The sequence below is a fragment of the Balaenoptera ricei genome, chromosome 6 (genome assembly GCF_028023285.1).
Source record: "Balaenoptera ricei isolate mBalRic1 chromosome 6, mBalRic1.hap2, whole genome shotgun sequence".
Lineage (NCBI taxonomy): Eukaryota > Metazoa > Chordata > Mammalia > Artiodactyla > Balaenopteridae > Balaenoptera > Balaenoptera ricei.
In genome coordinates, this window is record NC_082644.1 from 40,579,632 (window position 1) to 40,598,045 (window position 18,414).

General features: G+C 40.7%; 1 protein-coding gene across 8 annotated transcripts in view; it reads right to left on the reverse strand.

Moving 5' to 3' along the window:
* IDNK (IDNK gluconokinase) overlaps positions 1 to 18,414 on the reverse strand; it is a 60,920-nt gene that overhangs the window by 27,759 nt on the left and 14,747 nt on the right. For 6 of the 8 annotated variants that reach the window (XM_059924543.1, XM_059924536.1, XM_059924541.1 and 3 more), the window contains 2 exons: positions 16,084 to 16,127; positions 13,720 to 14,203 (listed from right to left, as the gene is read on the reverse strand). In XM_059924543.1, coding sequence (XP_059780526.1) covers positions 13,858 to 14,203; positions 16,084 to 16,127 — 390 coding nt within the window. In that variant the 3' untranslated portion in view covers positions 13,720 to 13,857. Of the gene's footprint in view, positions 1 to 13,719; positions 14,204 to 16,083; positions 16,128 to 18,414 lie in introns of those variants that run through there. The other 2 variants (XR_009503629.1, XM_059924542.1) reach the window with 1 other exon arrangement.

Sequence of the window (18,414 nt, forward strand, 5' to 3'; positions counted from 1 at the left end):
ACGAGGACTCAGTAGTTGTGGCTCGCGGGCTCTAGAGCACAGGCTCAGTAGTTGTGGTGCACAGGCTTCATTGCTCTGTGGCATGTGGGAACTTCCCGGACCAGGGCTTGAACCCTTGTCCCCCGCATTGGCAGGCGGATTCTTAACCACTGCGCCACCAGGGAAGCCCCCCGTTGTGGTTTTGATTTGCATTTCCTTAATGACTTGATGATGAGCATCTTTTCTTGTGCCTTATTGGCTGTTTGTATGTCTTCTTTGGAGAAAGGTCTTTTCAAGTCCTTTGCCTTTTGAAAATATTGTTGAGTTGTAGGAGTTCTTTATATATGCTAGATATTAAACCCTTTCAGTTGCAGGTTGTTTTTTCACTTTCTGTGCACAAAAATGTTCTTTGCACAAAAGTTTTACATTTTGATGAAGTCAAATTTGTCTGTTTTTTTCTTCTGTTGCTTGTGGTTTTGGTGCCATATTTAAGAATTCATGGCCAAATCCAAGGTCATAAAGATTTTTCCCCTGTTTTCTTCCAAGAATTTTATGGATTTAGCTCTTATGTACAGATCATTGATCCATTTGAATTGGTCCTGTGGTCCTGGATTTGCAAAGAGAATATAGGAGTGTTTTTTTTACTCATTTTCATCCCGATCTTTCAAGAAAAAAAAAGGATGAATAATGCCTCAAAGAGAACATGATGGCTAGATGTTAACATGTAGCCGGCTGTAGACCATACTCTTGGCCAGTCTTGGTTTTCCCAAAACAGTCTCAGAGGTTCTTCATTTCCTCTTCTCATCCCTATTTCCACTATCACCCAATATGACCTCCATCTTGTAGTCTCTTGATCGAAGTGTGGTATGTGTCATATTCAGGCACTAAACTTAAGTCTTATGTACAAACTGTGAACACTGATCCCAGTCTTAATGTGGCACTGTTGTAGGTCCCAGCATCAGATGTAAAGCAGGCAGTGGGTGCAAACCAGCCTGGCAATGGCATGTGGGTGAAATCTGTACAGAAAGTATGTGTTCATTAAGGATTTCTTTTCAAGTGAGAAAGACACGAAACATTGATTAGATAGTGAGGCATGTGGATGGAGATAGCTTAGTGGACATCCTCAAGAAATTGAGGAGATAGTTGAGGGATGCAGAAGATGTTAATCTGCAAAGAGGAGGTGGTAGTTCTCAACCTTGGCTTCACATCAGAGTCAACTAAAAAGATTAAGAAATAAGCCCACCCCAGACTAAGTGGAATTGTTTTATCTGTAAGGCTCAGGCATTTTAAAAAGCTTCTGAAGTGATTGTAAGGCCAGGGTTGGAACCACTGATTTAAAGGAAATAATAATTTATTAGGTGGGGGTGGTGGTGTGATGAATTGGGCGATTGGGATTGACATGTATACATGATGTGTATAAACTGATGACTAGTAAGAACCTGCTGTATAAAAAAATAAAATTCAAAAATTCAAAAAAAATTAAAAAAACTACCATATGCTCCAGCAAAAAAAAATAAAAGGAATTTATTAGTAATTTAAAGCAATGCTCCTCACCTTCATTGTGCATAGAGATCACCTGGGATCTTATTACATTGCATATTCTGATTGAAAAACTAACTCTGAATGTTTCTAAGACATAAAAGTTAGCTAAAACTGTAAAACTCTTAGAAGCTAGAAGAAAACGTAGTGTGAATCTTTGTGACCTTGGTCTAGGCAGTGGTTTCTTAGATACGACACCAAAAGTACAAGCAGCCAATGATAAATAAGTTGGACTTCATCAAACTTAAAAATTTTTGTGCTTAAAAGTTGATCAAGTCAGCTCTCTACCCACATTAACAGCCATCCCTTGGATTTGAGCCCACCTGTTGCTCTGGGTCTGAAATGGTCAGCTTTCTTACGTCCTCACTTCTGATCACAACCTTTCAGTTCTCACAGTCGCCTCCTCTGACTATCTCTTGTCTTCCAGTCCCCTCCCTGTTAAGCATCTCTTCCTAAACAGACTGGATGCTGTTATCTATCACGTCCCCATACTTTTCTCACACCCTTCATCTCCTCTGACCCACACAACCAAACCTCAGCCTCCACTCAGACCTTCTCTGTTCCCACGCCGGTCTGCTGATGATGCTGAAGGAAGTTTCCCAGCCTCGCTGTGTGGGGCCCCATCCTGCCTGTGGTCCCCAACCTCGCTGGGCTCCCACAGGGCGTTGGTGATCATCCTTCTCAACATGTCCCACTCCTTCCCACACAAACACTCCTTCAAACCTTGCCCATTCCCTTCAGATTCCTTTCTCATCAGCCTCTTCTCCATTCTCAGTAGATCTTCACTGGAAAAATCGAAGGCAGGCAGTAAAGTAAGCCTTCCCCAACTTCCCACACGCCACAGACAATCTACGTTCAGCCTTCCGTCATCCTCCATTGACAGTGGAAAAGACCTTTCCATCCATCCCTCCTCTACCTCCTCTTTCCCCTCTTGAAACAAAATCCACACACCAACTTTCTCGTGCCTTCAGGCTCTCTCTCTCCTCCCAGGCTCCCTTGGAGATCACATACTTCTTACAACCTTCTGTGCTTAACTCCTTCCTTTCACTGTAAGGTTCCCAGACAGAGCATCTCTATCCCCCACTTCACCTTCCTGACGTGCCAGTCAATTCCTGACCACTGCTCCTGTCCCTCAACTGAAACGGCTCTTTCCAAGGTTGCCTGGCTTCACTACAGCGATGGCAATATTCTCACCTTAATGTCTTAGTATCATTATTTTATTTATAACATTGTTTACAAACTTGGCATGGGATGAGGCAGACTAAGAGCCAGTAGAGAGAAAGGGATAAAGAGTATAGGGAAAAAAAAAAAAGATATTTGGGCATGCCTAGGCACACAGTAGGGGATTAATACATGGCAGCTATGTAAGTGTGAAGGGCATCTAGAAGCTTTTTATAAGGTGAAACTCAAACACTTCTCATTGGACTTGCCTAAAATGCACATTTGATCACATCGCTTCCCTAAGGACGATCTTTCACTCACTTCCCATTGTCTACAGGATGAAATCCAGACTTCTTGACCTGATGTCCAAGCACTTCGTTAATCCGGCCCCAGCTCCCTCACTTCCCAGAAGCCCCCGCATACACGCTGTGTCGCAGGCTCATTAAACTACTTACAGGCCACTTCTTGGACACATCACGACTCTTTGTTTCCACTTGACTCTTTTGTGTCTGGCAAACTCTGACTCGTTCTTTAAGAATCAGCTTCAGGGTCAGCATCTCTGGGCAACCTTCCCTGGTCGCCTCTCATCTCCTTGTGAGGTGTCCCCCGCTCGGGTCCCGCTGCATGTTCTGTCCCTTGAGTCAGCACCTACATCCTATATAGCAGCCCTGTGCCACCTCCCCCAAGAGACTTGAGGGCAAGGGATGAGCACTGTCCCCACTTGGAGCTCCACTGCCTGCCACATGGTTCACAGTTGCTGTGCAGTGGAGGCAGACCTCGTTTTATTGTGCTTCACTTTATTGCTTTTTTAACAAATTGAAGGTTTGTGGCAACCCTGCGTCAAGTCCATCAAGGTCGTTTTTCCAACAGCATTTGCTCCCTTCATGTCTCTGTGTCACATTTTGCTAATCCTCACAATATCTCAAACTTTTTCATTATTATTATATGTGTTCTGGTGATCAGTGATCTGTGATGTTACTACTGCAAAAAGATTACAGCTCGCTGAGGGCTCAGATGATGGTTAGCATTTTTAGCAATAAAGTTTTTTTTTTAATTAAGGTTAGAAAAAGTTGATCAAGTGAAAAAGACAACCCACGGAATGGGTGAAAATATTTGCAGATCGTATATTTGATAAGAATCTAGTATCCAGGTTATAGAAAGAACTCTTAAAACTCAATAAAAAAGACAATCCAATTAAAAAATGGACAAAGGATTAGAACAGACATCTCTGCAAAGAAGATAAGCAAATGGCCAATAAGCACATGAAAAGATTAGTGACATGCAAATCAAAACTTTAATGAGATGCCACTTCATATCCCATTAGGATGGCTATAATCACGAAGACAGAGAATAACATATGTTGACTAGGATTGCTGGTGAGAATGTAAAATGGTGCAGCTACTACTTGGAAGAGAGTTCCGTTTCTTAAAAGGTTAAACCATGGAGTTAGTTAGCATTTGACCCAAATATCTGTGAACTGATGAATGGATAAATAAAATGTGGTATATACATACAATGAGAATACTATTTAGCAATAGAAAGGAATGAAATATTGATACATGCTAAATTGGGGACAGACAATTTTTAGAGGCCCTGGGTGTTCCCTGGACAAATGTGTCTGCTAGGTGGGATGAGAGAACTTCTCAAGGTCTTCCAGCTCTGCATACCCTAACCACTGGAGCCCTAGTTATGGAAGGGGAAGGTATGTGTCCTGGGAGATTAATCCACTAGCTCCCTGTCATTCAACCCTCTGACCTCAGGGTATAACCAACTACCACAATCTTGCCCTTACTGAAGGTGGAAAACCTACCAAGTTCTCATTTCTTGAGAAGGGAAGTTCAAGTTAAACCCTCTAAGCTCTTTGCTTATTGTAAAGATAAATGTTATAAATGATATGTCCTCAACTATTTCAAATCAAGGCCTAAAAAACCTTAATGACAAGGATCTCTGATGATGAAGGAAAAGCAGTGCCTGTCATCCAGGAGCTGGCCTAGTACTAAAAGGTAGGCCTCTCTGTTCTGCTAAAAATAGACAATTTCACAGAACACCTACAGTACTGCTCCATGACCATGGTCAAGACAAAAGACCATTCTGTAATTCTGCCTGAACACAGAGAAAAACATGAACATTGTCCAAACCACAAAAATGACCAAATATTGGGAATTCCTTGGCGGTCCAGTGGTTAGCACTCTGCGCTTTTCACTGCCAAGGGCCTGGGTTCAATCCCTGGCCGGGGAACTAAGATCCCACAAGCCGCATGGCACGGCCCAGAAAAAAAAAAGACTAAATATTCTGTCTCCCTGTCCTGGCTAATGTACTTCTTTAAGAATGATAGTTTTAGCCTCACTTCATGCCTCTCACATTACTGAGATAGACAGCCAATAATCCAGCACTTCCTCACAGCATCCATTTAGAGAGAGCCCTGCTTCTTTGAACCCTCCCCCAAATCACCTAACTTGTCCAAATCACAAGTCCTTTGTAGCATCCTACAGAGATTTCCCCTCACGATTCTAAGGTGTGTGTTCTCCCTTATGCTGTGAGCAATAAACCCAACTTGTTTAATGCAGGGTGTTCCTCATCATCTGGCAATGAGTAGTGGCTGCCCTTTTTAGATAAGGCATGGATTTTCCATTTTCCATGGTTTTGGCCTCAGCACTTTGCATGTGTTATATCACATGTGTTATATCAGTTCCTACAACCTTATGAGGCAGGTGGTGACCCCATTTTATAGGAGAGGAAAATGTTTAACCTGAACTTCCTCCAGTGGTGGGGAATGGAGAGAGGCAAAGTGGAGGGAGTGCTGCCAGAGGGGGTGGTAAGTGGTATTTGCAGGATTGAGGAACTCTTTGGTTGGCTTCTGTTTTTGAACCAGTGCAAACGTTTTCCCGCCTGCACCTTCCTCCCAGGTCTTAGTGGCTGGGCAGGGGTGTGGTCAGGGCTGGGTGAGCAGCATTCCACCGCCCCTGACCCAGGAACTGACCCTCAGAGACAGAGGGATTCTCAGGGGTGGGAGAGCAGTTTGTGCTTGCTATGTCCCCCACGGCCACCAGAGGGCAGTACCGGTCCACACCTCGGCCTCCCTGCGGCCATTCTTGGGAAGATTAGAGCCCTGATTCTCAGCCCCACCAGACTCCTTTTCCTGTTTGTTTTTTAAATAACTATTTTCTAATGCCCCCTTTACCATCATGAAGTGAAAGTAACTCCGAATAAAACTTACCTAAGCAAATAATATGATACATTAACTCTGAAAGGAGAAAAAAAGGAAAGTAACATGTAATAAACGGATGGGTTTCAATATGTGATGCTTGGACATGGCTACACTAGATGAGCACAATAGAGTTAGTCTGATGCTCTGCCATCGGATCACTGAGAAAGAAAAATTACAAATGCAGGTGGATGTAGGTTGTTGTATTTGACAGAAGTTCACTGTGATTTTCTGAAATGGTAAACAATTCTTGGTAAAGTTAAAAATAAAATAGAATCCAATTGTCCCTTTATTGCATTCTTGGAAATTCCAGTGTATATTAAAACTGCAAAAAAACCCACAAAGCTTTAATTTATGTATAAAATAGAGTTAGATTCAATGCTCCTATAATTATAAACACTCTTTTTCATTTGGTCCTACATGAAAGTCCAGCAGGATATTTGAAAATTCTTGTGAAGAACTGCCTTCACTGAGAACTCTAGCTGGTACCAGAGGATATGAGATGCCCTATCTTTCCACCCCAACTTAGGCCCCCTGAGAGCCAGAGCTTTGTGTTGCGGGTCCTTAAACCCTCCAGAGTGCCCATCACAGTACCCAGTACTTACTCACTGAGTACACTGAAATGACTGAGTCCTTTCTCTACACCTAGGGGTGACTCTCGTCCAGCCAGAGTATATTGCCTAGACAACTTAAGGGCCTAGATCCTGAACATGAATGTTGATGTAAACCAAACAGGAGGTGCCCCAAATAGTCCGGCAGCGACAAAAATCCAGGGCTCCACAATTTTTTTTAAATTGGGTATAGTTGCTTCACAATGTTGTGTTTCTGCTGTACAGTGAAGTGAATCAGCTATATGTATACATATATCCCCTCTTTTTTTTGGATTTCCTTCCCATTTAGGTCACCACAGAGCATTAAGTAGAGTTCCCTATGATATACAGCAGGTTCTCATTAGTTATCTATTTTACACATATTAGTGTATATATGTCAATCCCAATCTCCCAATTCATCCCACCCCCCCTTCCCCCCATTGGTGTCCATACGTTTGTTCTCTATGTCTGTGTCTCTATTTCTGCCTTGCAAACCGGTTCATCTGTACCATTTTTCTAGATTTCACATATATGCATTAATATACAATATCTGTTTTTCTCTTTCTGACTTACTTCACTCTGTATGACAGTCTCTAGGTCCATCCACGTCTCTACAAATGACCCAATTTCGTTCCTTTTTATGGCTGAGTAATATTCCATTGTACATATGTACCACATCTTCTTTATCCATTCATCTGTCGATGGACATTTAGGTTGCTTCCATGACCTGGCTATTGTAAATAGTGCTGCAATGAACACTGGGGTGCATGTGTCTTTTTGAATTATGGTTTTCTCGGGTATATGCCCAGTAGTGGGACTGCTGGTTCATATGGTAAGTCTACTTTTAGTTTTTTAAGGAACCTCCATACTGTTCTCAGTAGTGCCTATATCAGTTTACATTCCCACCAACAGTGCAAGAGGGTTCCCTTTTCTTCACACCCACTCCTGCATTTATTGTTTGTAGATTTTTTGAAGATGGCCATTCTGACCGGTGTGAGGTGATACCTCACTGTAGTTTTGATTTGCATTTCTCTAATAATTAGTGATGTTGAGCAGCTTTTAATGTGTTTGTTGACCATCTGTGTGTCTTATTTGGAGAAATGTCTATTTAGGTCTTTGGCCCATTTTTTGACTGGGTTGTTTGTTTTTTTGATACTGAGCTCCATGAGCTGTTTGTATATTTTGGAGATTAATCTCTTGTCCATTGCATTGTTTGCAAATATTTTCTCCCATTCTGAGGGTTGACTTTTTGTCTTGTTTATGGTTTCCTTTGCTGTGCAAAAACTTTTAAGTTTCATTAGGTCCCATTTGTTTATTTTTATTTTCATTACTCTAGAAGGTGGGTCAAGATCTTGCTATGATTTACATCAAAGACTGTTTTTTCCTGTGTTTTCCTCTAAGAGTTTTATAGTGTCCAGTCTTACATTTATGTCTTTAATCCATTTTGAGTTTATTTTTGTGTATGGTGTTAGGGAGTGTTCTAATTTCATTCTTTTACATGTAGCTGTCCAGTTTTCCCAGCACCACTTATTGAAGAGGCTGTCTTTTCTCCATTGTATATTCTTGCCTCCTTTATCAAACATAAGGTGACCATAGATGTGTGGGTTTAACTCTGGGCCTTCTATCCTGTACCATTGATCTGTATTTCTGTTTTTGTGCCAGTACCATATTGTCTTGATTACTGTAGCTTTGTAGTATAGTGTGAAGTCAGGGAGCCTGACTTCTTCCAGCTCCATTTTTCTTTTTCAAGATTGCTTTGGCTATTCGGGGTCTTTTGTGTCTCCATACAAATTTTAAGATTTTTTGTTCTAGTTCTGTGAAAAATGCCAATGGTAATTTGATAGGGATTGTATTGAATCTGTAGATTGCTTTAGGTAGTATAGTCATTTTCACAATATTGATTCTTCCAATCCAAGAACATGGTATATCTCTTCATCTTTTTGTGTCATCTTTGATTTCTTTCATCAGTGTCCTGTAGATTTCTGAGTACAGGTCTTTTACCTCCTTAGGTAGGTTTATTCCTAGGTAGTTTATTCTTTTTGTTGCAATGGTGAATGGGATTGTTTCCTTAATTTCTCTTTCAGTTTTTTCATTGTTAGTGTATAGGCATGCAAGAGATTTCTGTGCATTCATTTTGTACCTTGAAACTTTACCAAATTCATTGATTTAGCTCTAGTAGTTTTCTGGTGGCATCCTTAGGAATTTTTATGTATGGTATGATGTCATCTACAAACAGTGACGGTTTTACTTCTTTTACAATTTGTATTCTTTTTATTTCTTTTTCTTCTCTGATTGCTGTGGCTAGGACTTACAAAACTATGTTGAATAATAGTGGTGAGAGTGGACATCCTTGTCTTCTTCCTGATCTTAGAGGAAGTGCTTTCAGTTTTTCACCATTGAGAGTAATGTTTGCTGTTGGTTTTTCATATATGGCCTTTATTATATTGAGTTAGGTTCCTCTATGCCCATTTTCTGGAGAGCTTTTCTCATAAATGGGTGTTGAATTTTGTCAAAAGCTTTTTCTGCATCTACTGAGATGATCATATGGTTTTTATTCTTCAATTTGTTAATATGGTGTATCACATTGATTGATTTGTGTATATTGAAGAATCCTTGCATCCCTGGGATAAATCCCACTTGATCATGTTGTATGATCCTTTTAATGTGTTGTTGGATTCTGTTTGCTAGTATTTTGTTGAGGATTTTTGCATCTATATTCATCAGTGATATTGGTCTGTAATTTTCTTTTTTTGTAGTGTCTTTGTCTGGTTTTGGTATCAGGGTGATGGTGGCCTCATAGAATGAGCTTGGGAGTGTTCCTTCCTCTGCAATTTTTTGGAAGAGTTTGAGAAGGATGAGTGTTAGCTCTTCTCTAAATGTTTGATAGAATTTGCCTGTGAAGCCATCTGGTCCTGGACTTTCGTTTGTTGGAAGATTTTAAATTACAGTTTCAATTTCATTACATGTGATTGGTAATTATATTTTCTATTTCTTCCTGGTTCAGTCTTGGAAGGTTATAGGTTTCTAAGAATTTGTCCATTTCTTCAGGTTGTCCAATTTATTGGCATATAGTTGCTTGTAGTAGTCTCTTATGATCCTTTGTATTTCTGCAGTGTCCACTGTAACTTCTCCTTTTTCATTTCTAATTTTGTTGATTTGAGTCCTCTCCCTCTTTTTCTTGATGAGTCTGGCTAAAGGTTTATCAATTTTGTTTAGCTTTTAGTTTTCTTTGTTTTTATTTCATTTATTTCTGCTCTGATCTTTATGATTTCTTTCCTTCTGCTAACTTTGGGTTTTGTTTGTTCTTCTTTCTCTAGTTCCTTTAGGTGTAAGGTTAGATTGTTTATTTGAGATTTTTCTTGTTTCTTGAGGTAGGCTTGTATAGCTATAAACTTCCCTCTTAGAACTGCTTTTGCTGCATCCCAAAGGTTTTGGATCGTCGTGTTTTCATCATCATTTGTCTCTAGTTGTTTTTTGATTTTCTCTTTGATTTCTTCAGTGATCTCTTGGTTACCTAATAGTGTATTGTTTATCCTCCATGTGTTTGTATTTTTTAGTTTTTTTCTCTGTAATTGATTTCTAATCTCATAGCACTGTGGTCAGAAAAGATGCTTGAAATGATTTCAATTTTCTTAAATTTATCGAGGCTTGATTTGTGACCCAAGATGTGATCTATCCTGGAGAATGTCCCATGTGCACTTGAGAAGAAAGTGTATTCTGCCACTTTTGGGTGGAATGTCCTATAAATATCAATTAAATCTATCTGGTCTACTGTGTCATTTCAAGCTGTGTTTCCTTATTAACTTTCTGTCTGGATGCTCTGTCCATTGGTGTAAGTGAGGTGTTAAAGTCCCCCACTATTATCGTGTTACTGTCGATTTCCCCTTTTATGGCTGTTAGCATTTGCCTTATGTATTGAGGTGCTCCTATGTTGGGTGCATATTTATAATTGTTATATCTTCTTCTTTTATTGATCCCTTGATCATTATGTAGTGTCCTTCCTTGTCTCTCTTTTTTTTTTTTTAAAGACTGGGAGCATTTTATTTTTATTCTTTCTTTCTTTCTTTCTTTATGGCTGAGTTGGGTCTTCGTTGCTGTGCATGGGCTTTTCTCTAGTTGCGGCGAGTGGGGGCTACTCTTCTTTGCGGTGTGCGGGCTTCTCATTGCGGTGGCTTCTCTTGTTGCGGAGCACAGGCTCTAGGCCCACAGGCTTCAGTAGCTGTGGCACGTGGGCTCAGTAGTTGTGGCTCACGGTTTCTAGAGCGCAGGCTCAGTAGTTGTGGCACACGAGCTTAGTTGCTCCGCGGCATGTGAAATCCTCCTGGACCAGGGCTTGAACCTGTGTTGCCTGCATTGGCAGGCAGATTCTTAACCACTGCGCCACCAGGGGAGTCCCCTTCCTTGTCTCCTGTAAAATTCTTTATTTTAAAGTCTATTTTATCTGATAGGAGTATTGCTACTCCAGCTTTCTTTTGATTTACATTTGCATGGAATATCTTTTTCCATCCCCTCACTTTCAGTCTGTATGTGTCCCTAAGTCTGAAGTGGGTCTCTTATAGACAGCATATATACGGGTCTTGTTTTTATATCCATCCAGCCAGTCTGTGTCTTTTGGTTGGAGCATTTAATCCATTTATATTTAAGGTAATTATCCATATGAATGTACCTATTACCATTTTCTTAATTGTTTTGGGTTTGTTTTTGCAGGTCCTTGTCTTCTCTTGTGTTTCCCACTTAGAGAAGTTCCTTTAGCGTTTGTTGTAGAGCTGGTTTTGTGGTGCTGAATTCTCTTAGCTTTTGCTTGTCTGTAAAGCTTTTGATTTCTCCATCAAATCTGAATGAGATCTTTGCTGGGTAGAGTAATCTTGGTTGTAGGTTTTCCCCTTTCATCAATTTAAATATATCCTTCCATTGCCTTCTGGCCTGCAGAGTTTCTGTTGAATAATCAGCTGATAACCTTATGGGGATTCCCTTGTATGTTATTTGTTGCTGCTTTTAATATTTTTTCTTTGAATTTAATTTCTGTTAGTATGATTAATATGTGTCTCGGTGTGTTTCTCCTGTATGGGACTCTCTGTGCTTCCTGGACTTGATTGACTATTTCCTTTCCCATGTTAGGGAAGTTTTTGACTATAATCTCTTCAAATATTTTCTCAGACCCTTTCTCTTTCTCTTCTTCTTCTGGGACCTCTATAATTCGAATGTTGGTGCATTTAATGTTGTCCCAGAGGTCTCTGAGACTGTCCTCAATTCTTTTCATTCTTTTTTCTTAATTCTGCTCTGTGGCAGTTATTTCCACCATTCTATCTATCTTGCAGCTCACTTATCTGTTCTTCTGCCTCAGTGTTTCTGCTATTGATTCCTTCTAGTGTATTTTTAATTTCAGTTATTGTGTTGTTCATTACTGTTTGTTCTTTAGTCCTTCTAGGTCCTTGTTAAACGTTTGTTTTTTTTTGTATTTTCTTCATTCTATTTCCAAGATTTTGGATCATCTTTACTATCATTAGTCTGAATTCTTTTTCAGGTAGATTGCCTATTTCCTCTTCATTTATTTGGTCTTGTGGGTTTTTACCTTGCTCCTTCGTCTGCAACATATTTCTCTGTCTTCTCATTCTGTTTAACTTACTTTTGGGGGGTCTCCTTGCCGCAGGCTGCAGGGTCATAGTTCCTCTTGCTTCTGGTAAGTCCACTCACAGTGGGTGAGGTTGGTCCAGTGGCTTGTGTAGGTTTCCTTGTGGAGGGGACTTGTGCTTGCGTTCTGGTGGGTGGAGTTGGATCTTGTCCCTCTGATGGGCAAGGCCACATCAGTTGGTGTGTTTTGGGGTGTCTGTGAACTTAGTATGATTTTAGGCAGCCTCTCTGCTAATGGGTGGGGTTGTGTTCCTGTCTTGCTAGTTGTTTAGCGTGAGGCGTCCAGCACTGGAGCTTGCTGTCCGTTCAGTGGAGCTAGGTTTTGGTGTTAAGATGGAGACTTCTGGGAGGGCTCTCCCCAACTGATATTCCCTGGGGCCGGGAGTTCTCTGGTGGTCCAGCATCCTGCTCTCGGCTCTTCCTACCTCAGAAGCTCAGGCTCGACCCCTGGCCATAGAACCAAGACCCCAGTTACGTGGAGATTTTCTTGCCTTTCTGGAAGTCTGAGGTCTTCTGCCAGTGTTCAGTAGGTGTTCTGTAGGAGTTGTTCCACATGTAGATGTATTTTTGATATATCTGTGAGGAGAAGGTGAGCTCCACGTCTTCCTCCTCCATCACCTTCCTCATTCTCTCCACATTTTCTTAGGCAAGTTCCGTCCACCCAGAAGGGCCCTTTCATTCCATTGGCACCCCACGCACACATTCTATTTGTGGTTCCTGAGACAAAGAAATGCATATCCTTGTGAAAGAAAACAGGTAATTGGTTCCAAAACTCACTTTTTGGCCAGAACCAACCAGTGGCCCTGCAAAGTGGCTGGGTCTTGTGGCCCTGGTTAGGATAGAGGGATAAGGAAGCTTCTTCCTGGAGCCCCATCAGGGAAGGGCTCAAACCCAACCCATGCTGGCCAGATTGCAGCTTTCCCTGCTGGTACCTGGTAAGCTGCATGCCAGCAATGCACCAGTGCCCCTAACCTCCCCACAGCCTCGCCCAACCCCGCTGCCACTGGCATAAAGCTGCCCATTGGAAAGTTTTGTTTCAGTTTTCGGCCATAGCAGCTCCTCTGGTGTTCCTTCCTAGCCTGCCTAGTGTCCATCATTGACAGCTTTTACAGCAGGAAGGTGGGCAGGTTGATAACAGCCTGGTCTCACAGGGGTCTCTAAAATGAGGTGGGGGCAGACTGAATCAGTGAGTCATGCATTTCATTCACTCAAGTTCCACCTTTGCAAATTTTTTATCTGTGAACTGCATGTGCTTTTTATTTACCAAGAAATGACTCAAAGAGCGAGAGAAATAAGAGGTGTGTGGTGTAACGACTTGATGGTGAGTGGTCAATTTTGTACGCTTTTCTGCTCCTGAGACCGATCTCCAGAGGATGCCAAGGATAGCCAAGTTTCACTTATTTGTCCAAGTACAGGCATGATCAAGAGTGTTCTAAGTAAGTCATGGTTTACACCGTAGATTATAGAATTTCCTCTGATTATTTGATTGGGTCACACGAATTTAAACTTCAATTGAAGCTTCACTTTCAAAGTTTCCTCTCCTTTTCTCTGAATATGCCAGAGCATGATGACAAGAGTATCACAGATTCCTAAAAATCCACCCAAACAAGCATATCTCAATACATTATGGTTTATTCACCTTAAGAAGAATCTAGAATACAGTATCAACAAGGATACTGGAACATGGTTTGGGATGGGAGACAGAGTTATGCCCAGTTGTGTTCTGGACCACGGATATAAATGCTTCTCACTTCATTTTAGAGTTTCCATAATTGTAGCAATTATCTCTGAAAGATTTTTGTCCACACTGATTTGGATGAAATTTTCTGGAGCTGATGGGGGCTCCAGAGTATCAAACTGGGACTGCAATAACTCAGGGGACATAAAATGCCCTTTTCTTTTGAGTAAGCGTCCAGAGATGACCTCGAACGACCCAGTCAGATGGACCACAAGGAGCTTCACTTCAGCCAGCTTTTCTTCCTTTCCTGACTCATCACACTTCAGACGTGCACCATCTTTTCCTTGTATTAAGATGTCTCTGTATACTTTCTTCAGAGCTGAACAGGCAAGAATTACATGCTGTCCAGAGGCTACATCTCTGTTAAAAAAAAAAGTGTGTGTGGGGAAGATGCTAGAGTGAAGACATTTAAAATAATTGGTGTCAAGTCTAGGTTGAGGACTAGAGTCCCACTTCTCTGACAGTGGAAGGTGTTACAAATGGTGGCCAAGTATCAGGCAGTCCTGGCTTTGAGGTAAAGATCTTCCACTAGTGAGGCATCTTGGGTAACATATTTACCTCCCCGAGCATCAGTTCATCATCTGCTAAATGCAGCTACTCAGAGTACCTGCCCATAGAACTGTGATGAGTAAGTTTATCAAGGTGCCCAGCACACAGGAAATGCTTGGTAAGTACTGGCTCTGCCCCTTGGATGTAGGATGTGACTGAGCCACCACTTGTAGACATGGGTGGCTGCTGGCAGGCACCTGTGCCCCACACACAGCACAGCTCAGGCTCTCCTCAGGTATTCAGGGATTTGAATTTCACAACTGGCTTCTCTCCATTCCTACTCTACAGTATGCTGGAAGAGTCTGGGGAAGTTACCAGTGCAGAGCTAGAGAAAGCAGGAGAAAAGGGAGCATCAGCCTCTGTGTGGTCAAGGTGAGCAGGATGTGAGAAGTTTCCAGGGATGTGCTAAGAAAAAAAAAAAAACTGAGCCAGAAATAGAGGTAGAGTGACAAGGCACCAATAAGGGAAAACCAGTGTGGTTCAAGACCACACATGAGGGTGAGCTCCCTTTCCACTAAACCTACATGTACCAGCCAGAAGAGGAAGTCATCTTGGGGCCAGGAAGGAACTGAATAAAGAGGTGAAGGGTCAAAGCTGGCTTGGGTACTTAGAAATTTCAGTTCAGAACTGAGAATTCTGAAGGGGCCTGCCTTGATTCATGGCCATTGTAGACTGGAGACCCAGTGGATGGAGTGTGTCATCAGCAACAAACCTATGTACCTGAGCCTTCTGGCTCTTCCCAAGGGCCATGAGTGAGAGCTTGTTTATTCTGAGCCTGGAGGTCTGATCTCTATTCTCCTGAGGATCTTCACTTCTGCTTCCATCACGGGTCAGTATGTTAGATCTCTGACAAGTCTATTTATTTTAGAGACCCAAGTGGGCAGGAGTTCTCAACTCCACACCTTAAACCCCTAAGCCCATGCAAAGACAGGGCTGCCAGCCATGTCTGTGCAGTCTAAAAAAAGTAAACTGATTTTTAATCATAAGTATAGTCTAATTTCATATGGCCCACGATTTTAGATTTATAAAACACGACTTCATCTGAGACAGCAAGATTTAGAACCTATTCCCTGCCACTTCTTTATCTTCCATGTCCCAACCAGGATTCCCAGGGGTCTGGCCCACAGATGGGATGGGGAGGACCTCGTTTGCTCAGAGGCATGCTACAGAGCTGAACAATTTGAGACTTCAATCCTGGTGGCCAGTTATCTGTTGACTTATGAATGACCCCAGATCTTCCTGGTTGTCAGAGTTTGAAGTAGGAGGCAATAAAAGTGGTGGCTAAGGTATAGCTATACGTCATTATTATTTTTCTAGCACTTACTATATATATTAGGTACTGTTCTAAGTGCTACCCATGCTTCATCTCACTAATTCCTCACAACAGTCTGTGAGTAGGAACTATATTTATCCGCATTTTCAGATTTCTTCAGATGAAGAAACAGGTTTATGGAAGCCAAGTGGCTGACCAAGTAATTGTGGAGTTGTTTAGAAGGTTGACTTCAGAACCCAACTAAACTACACATCTGTGGCTGATTAAAATCATTGTTGGTTACTTGATAGAGGTGCATTTCATTTCTGGGATGCCATATCTGCAGTCAGTTGTGATTTCAAGAGTGTATTTTTTCCCCTGTACTTTGTGATGGGTTTTCTTTACTCACTGGCTTACCTGGGGACTGAATTTCTCTTACCTTTGTAAAATGTCATGCAAGTTGCAGAGCCATGGAATCCTGTCCTGAAATTAAGGCAGACACAAAGTGGCTTTTCCAGGTTTTGTTTGTTTTTACAGAAAGTTAATCATGTTCATCAATGTTAAGGTCCAGAGAGATCTTAGTGGTTTTGAGAAGTAGGCCATGCACAAGGCTGAGGGGTCAAGTCACTAGGCAGTTCAGCACAGAAACATTTTCCTGGTCCAGGTATCAGAGGTTCTTTTCATAATAATAAAAATTGCCCTAAAATACCAGTATGTAACTTCCGCCATCTTAATCTTCCCATTGTAAGTATATTTTCTCTGGTTCTGATATGTATATAAATCTTTTATTATACTGCATGATTCTTTAGGTGCCTCTGATCTCAAATGCACAGAGGTATTCACAGAAACCCTTATGTCAGCTGCTCCCTGGTCCTATTCTTCAAACCCTCCAAAAGCAAAGCTCTACTCAGATATAAGCAGTGTGAGAATTTTGTATTTCTCCAGAGAAGGCAGAGGAAGTTTACATAGGACACCCTATAGTGTTTCACAAAGGAATCCTCCTAGGGTAAATACTGATTGGCCATAATGCATTTAAAGAAAAACATAATTTTTTATTATGGAAATTTTAAACATATTCAATGATTTTCAGCTCACAGTCTAATTTTATATATGTCCCAGCCATATCCTTACCTGTGCCCTCATCCTTTATCATTTTGATGCATATTCAAGAAACATGATGTGTCTTTAAAAGTCCTTGCTCTTAAACATTTGATTACTACCATTTTATTTAGGATTTTTGCATTTATATAATTGAGACTGACCTGCATTTGTTTTCTTGTATAGTCCATGTTAAATTTTGGTATCAAGGTTATACTAGCCTCATAAAATAAGTCGGGCAGCTTTCCCTCTTTTTCTGTTCTTTGAAACAGCTTGTATACAATATATTATTGTTATGAACTGAATGTTATTATTTCCCCAAAATTCATACCCCCCAATGTGATGATATTTGGAGGTAATTAGGTTTAGATGAGGTCATGAGGGTGGGGTCCTCATGATGGGATTAGTGCCCTTTTGAGAGGAGACCAGTGAGCTAGTGTGTACTCTTTCTCTCCTTCCACTGCCCTCCCCCTCAATCACCCAGTGAGGATACAGTAAGAAGGCAGCCATCTACAAGCCAGGGAGAGAAACTCCAGGCTCAGAATAAACAAGAACCTGACCATGCTGGCATCTTGCTCTTGGACTTTCACCCTCCAGAACTGTGAGAAATAAGTGTCTATTGTTTAAGCCATCCCGTCTATGATATTTTGTTACAGCAGCCTGAGCTGACTAAAACTCATCTTAAAAACTCTGTGCCTGGGGCTTTTTTTTTTTTTTGAGGAAAGATCTCTGATTACAGGTTCAATTTCTTGAATGAGCATTGTGTTATAGTCAGATTTTTCTATTCTTGATTCAGTTTTGGTAACTGAAATACTTTAGAATCAGCAAGGTCACATTTTCATTGGGGGGGCGGGGAGTAGACTGTGTCCCTGAGCACTGTCTCTACCATCAGATCACTGTCATCCAAGCCTGTTTTCCCACAGTAATTTATATTTTTCTATGAAAGTGTCCAATTTTATCTAAGTCTTAAAATTCACTGGTATCAGATTTTTCATGGCCTCTTTTCATTCCTAGTCTTAATTGTGCTTTTTTTCCCCCTTGATCAATCTTGCCAGAGATTTGTCTGTTTTTATCTTTTCAAACAATTAGTTTCACTCATCACCTATATGGTTTCTTTGTTTTATATTCCATTAATTTCAGCACTTACTTCTATACTTTTCTACATTCTTCCTTTTTATTATTTTTTTTCTACTTAAACCCTTAGATCATCATTTTCATTCTTGTTATTTTTCCAAAACTGCATTCAGAGGCTGTAAATTTCCTTCTAAGTACTCTTTCAGCTATATCCCATAAGTTTTAGTTGATAGCACTTTTGTCATACATTTCTAAATATCTTATAATTTCCATTATGATTTTTAACTTATGAATTATTTATATGAATGTCTATTTTTATTTTTCAATTTTACTTATTTCTACAGTTTCCAACCATTTTATGATTTGTGAGAATTTTTATTATTGATTTCTAATTCTTGTGCATTATGATAAAAAATGTGATGATATGATATGATTGGTATGATATTGACTCTTTGGAATTTGTGGCAAATTGTGCCATATAGCACTAGTACTATGTGGTCTAGTATATGGTCAATATTTATAAATGTTCCATATGTACTTGACAAGAATGTTTATTTTTTATTCATGCTTTTCAATATATTTGTTGTTTAAATCTTCT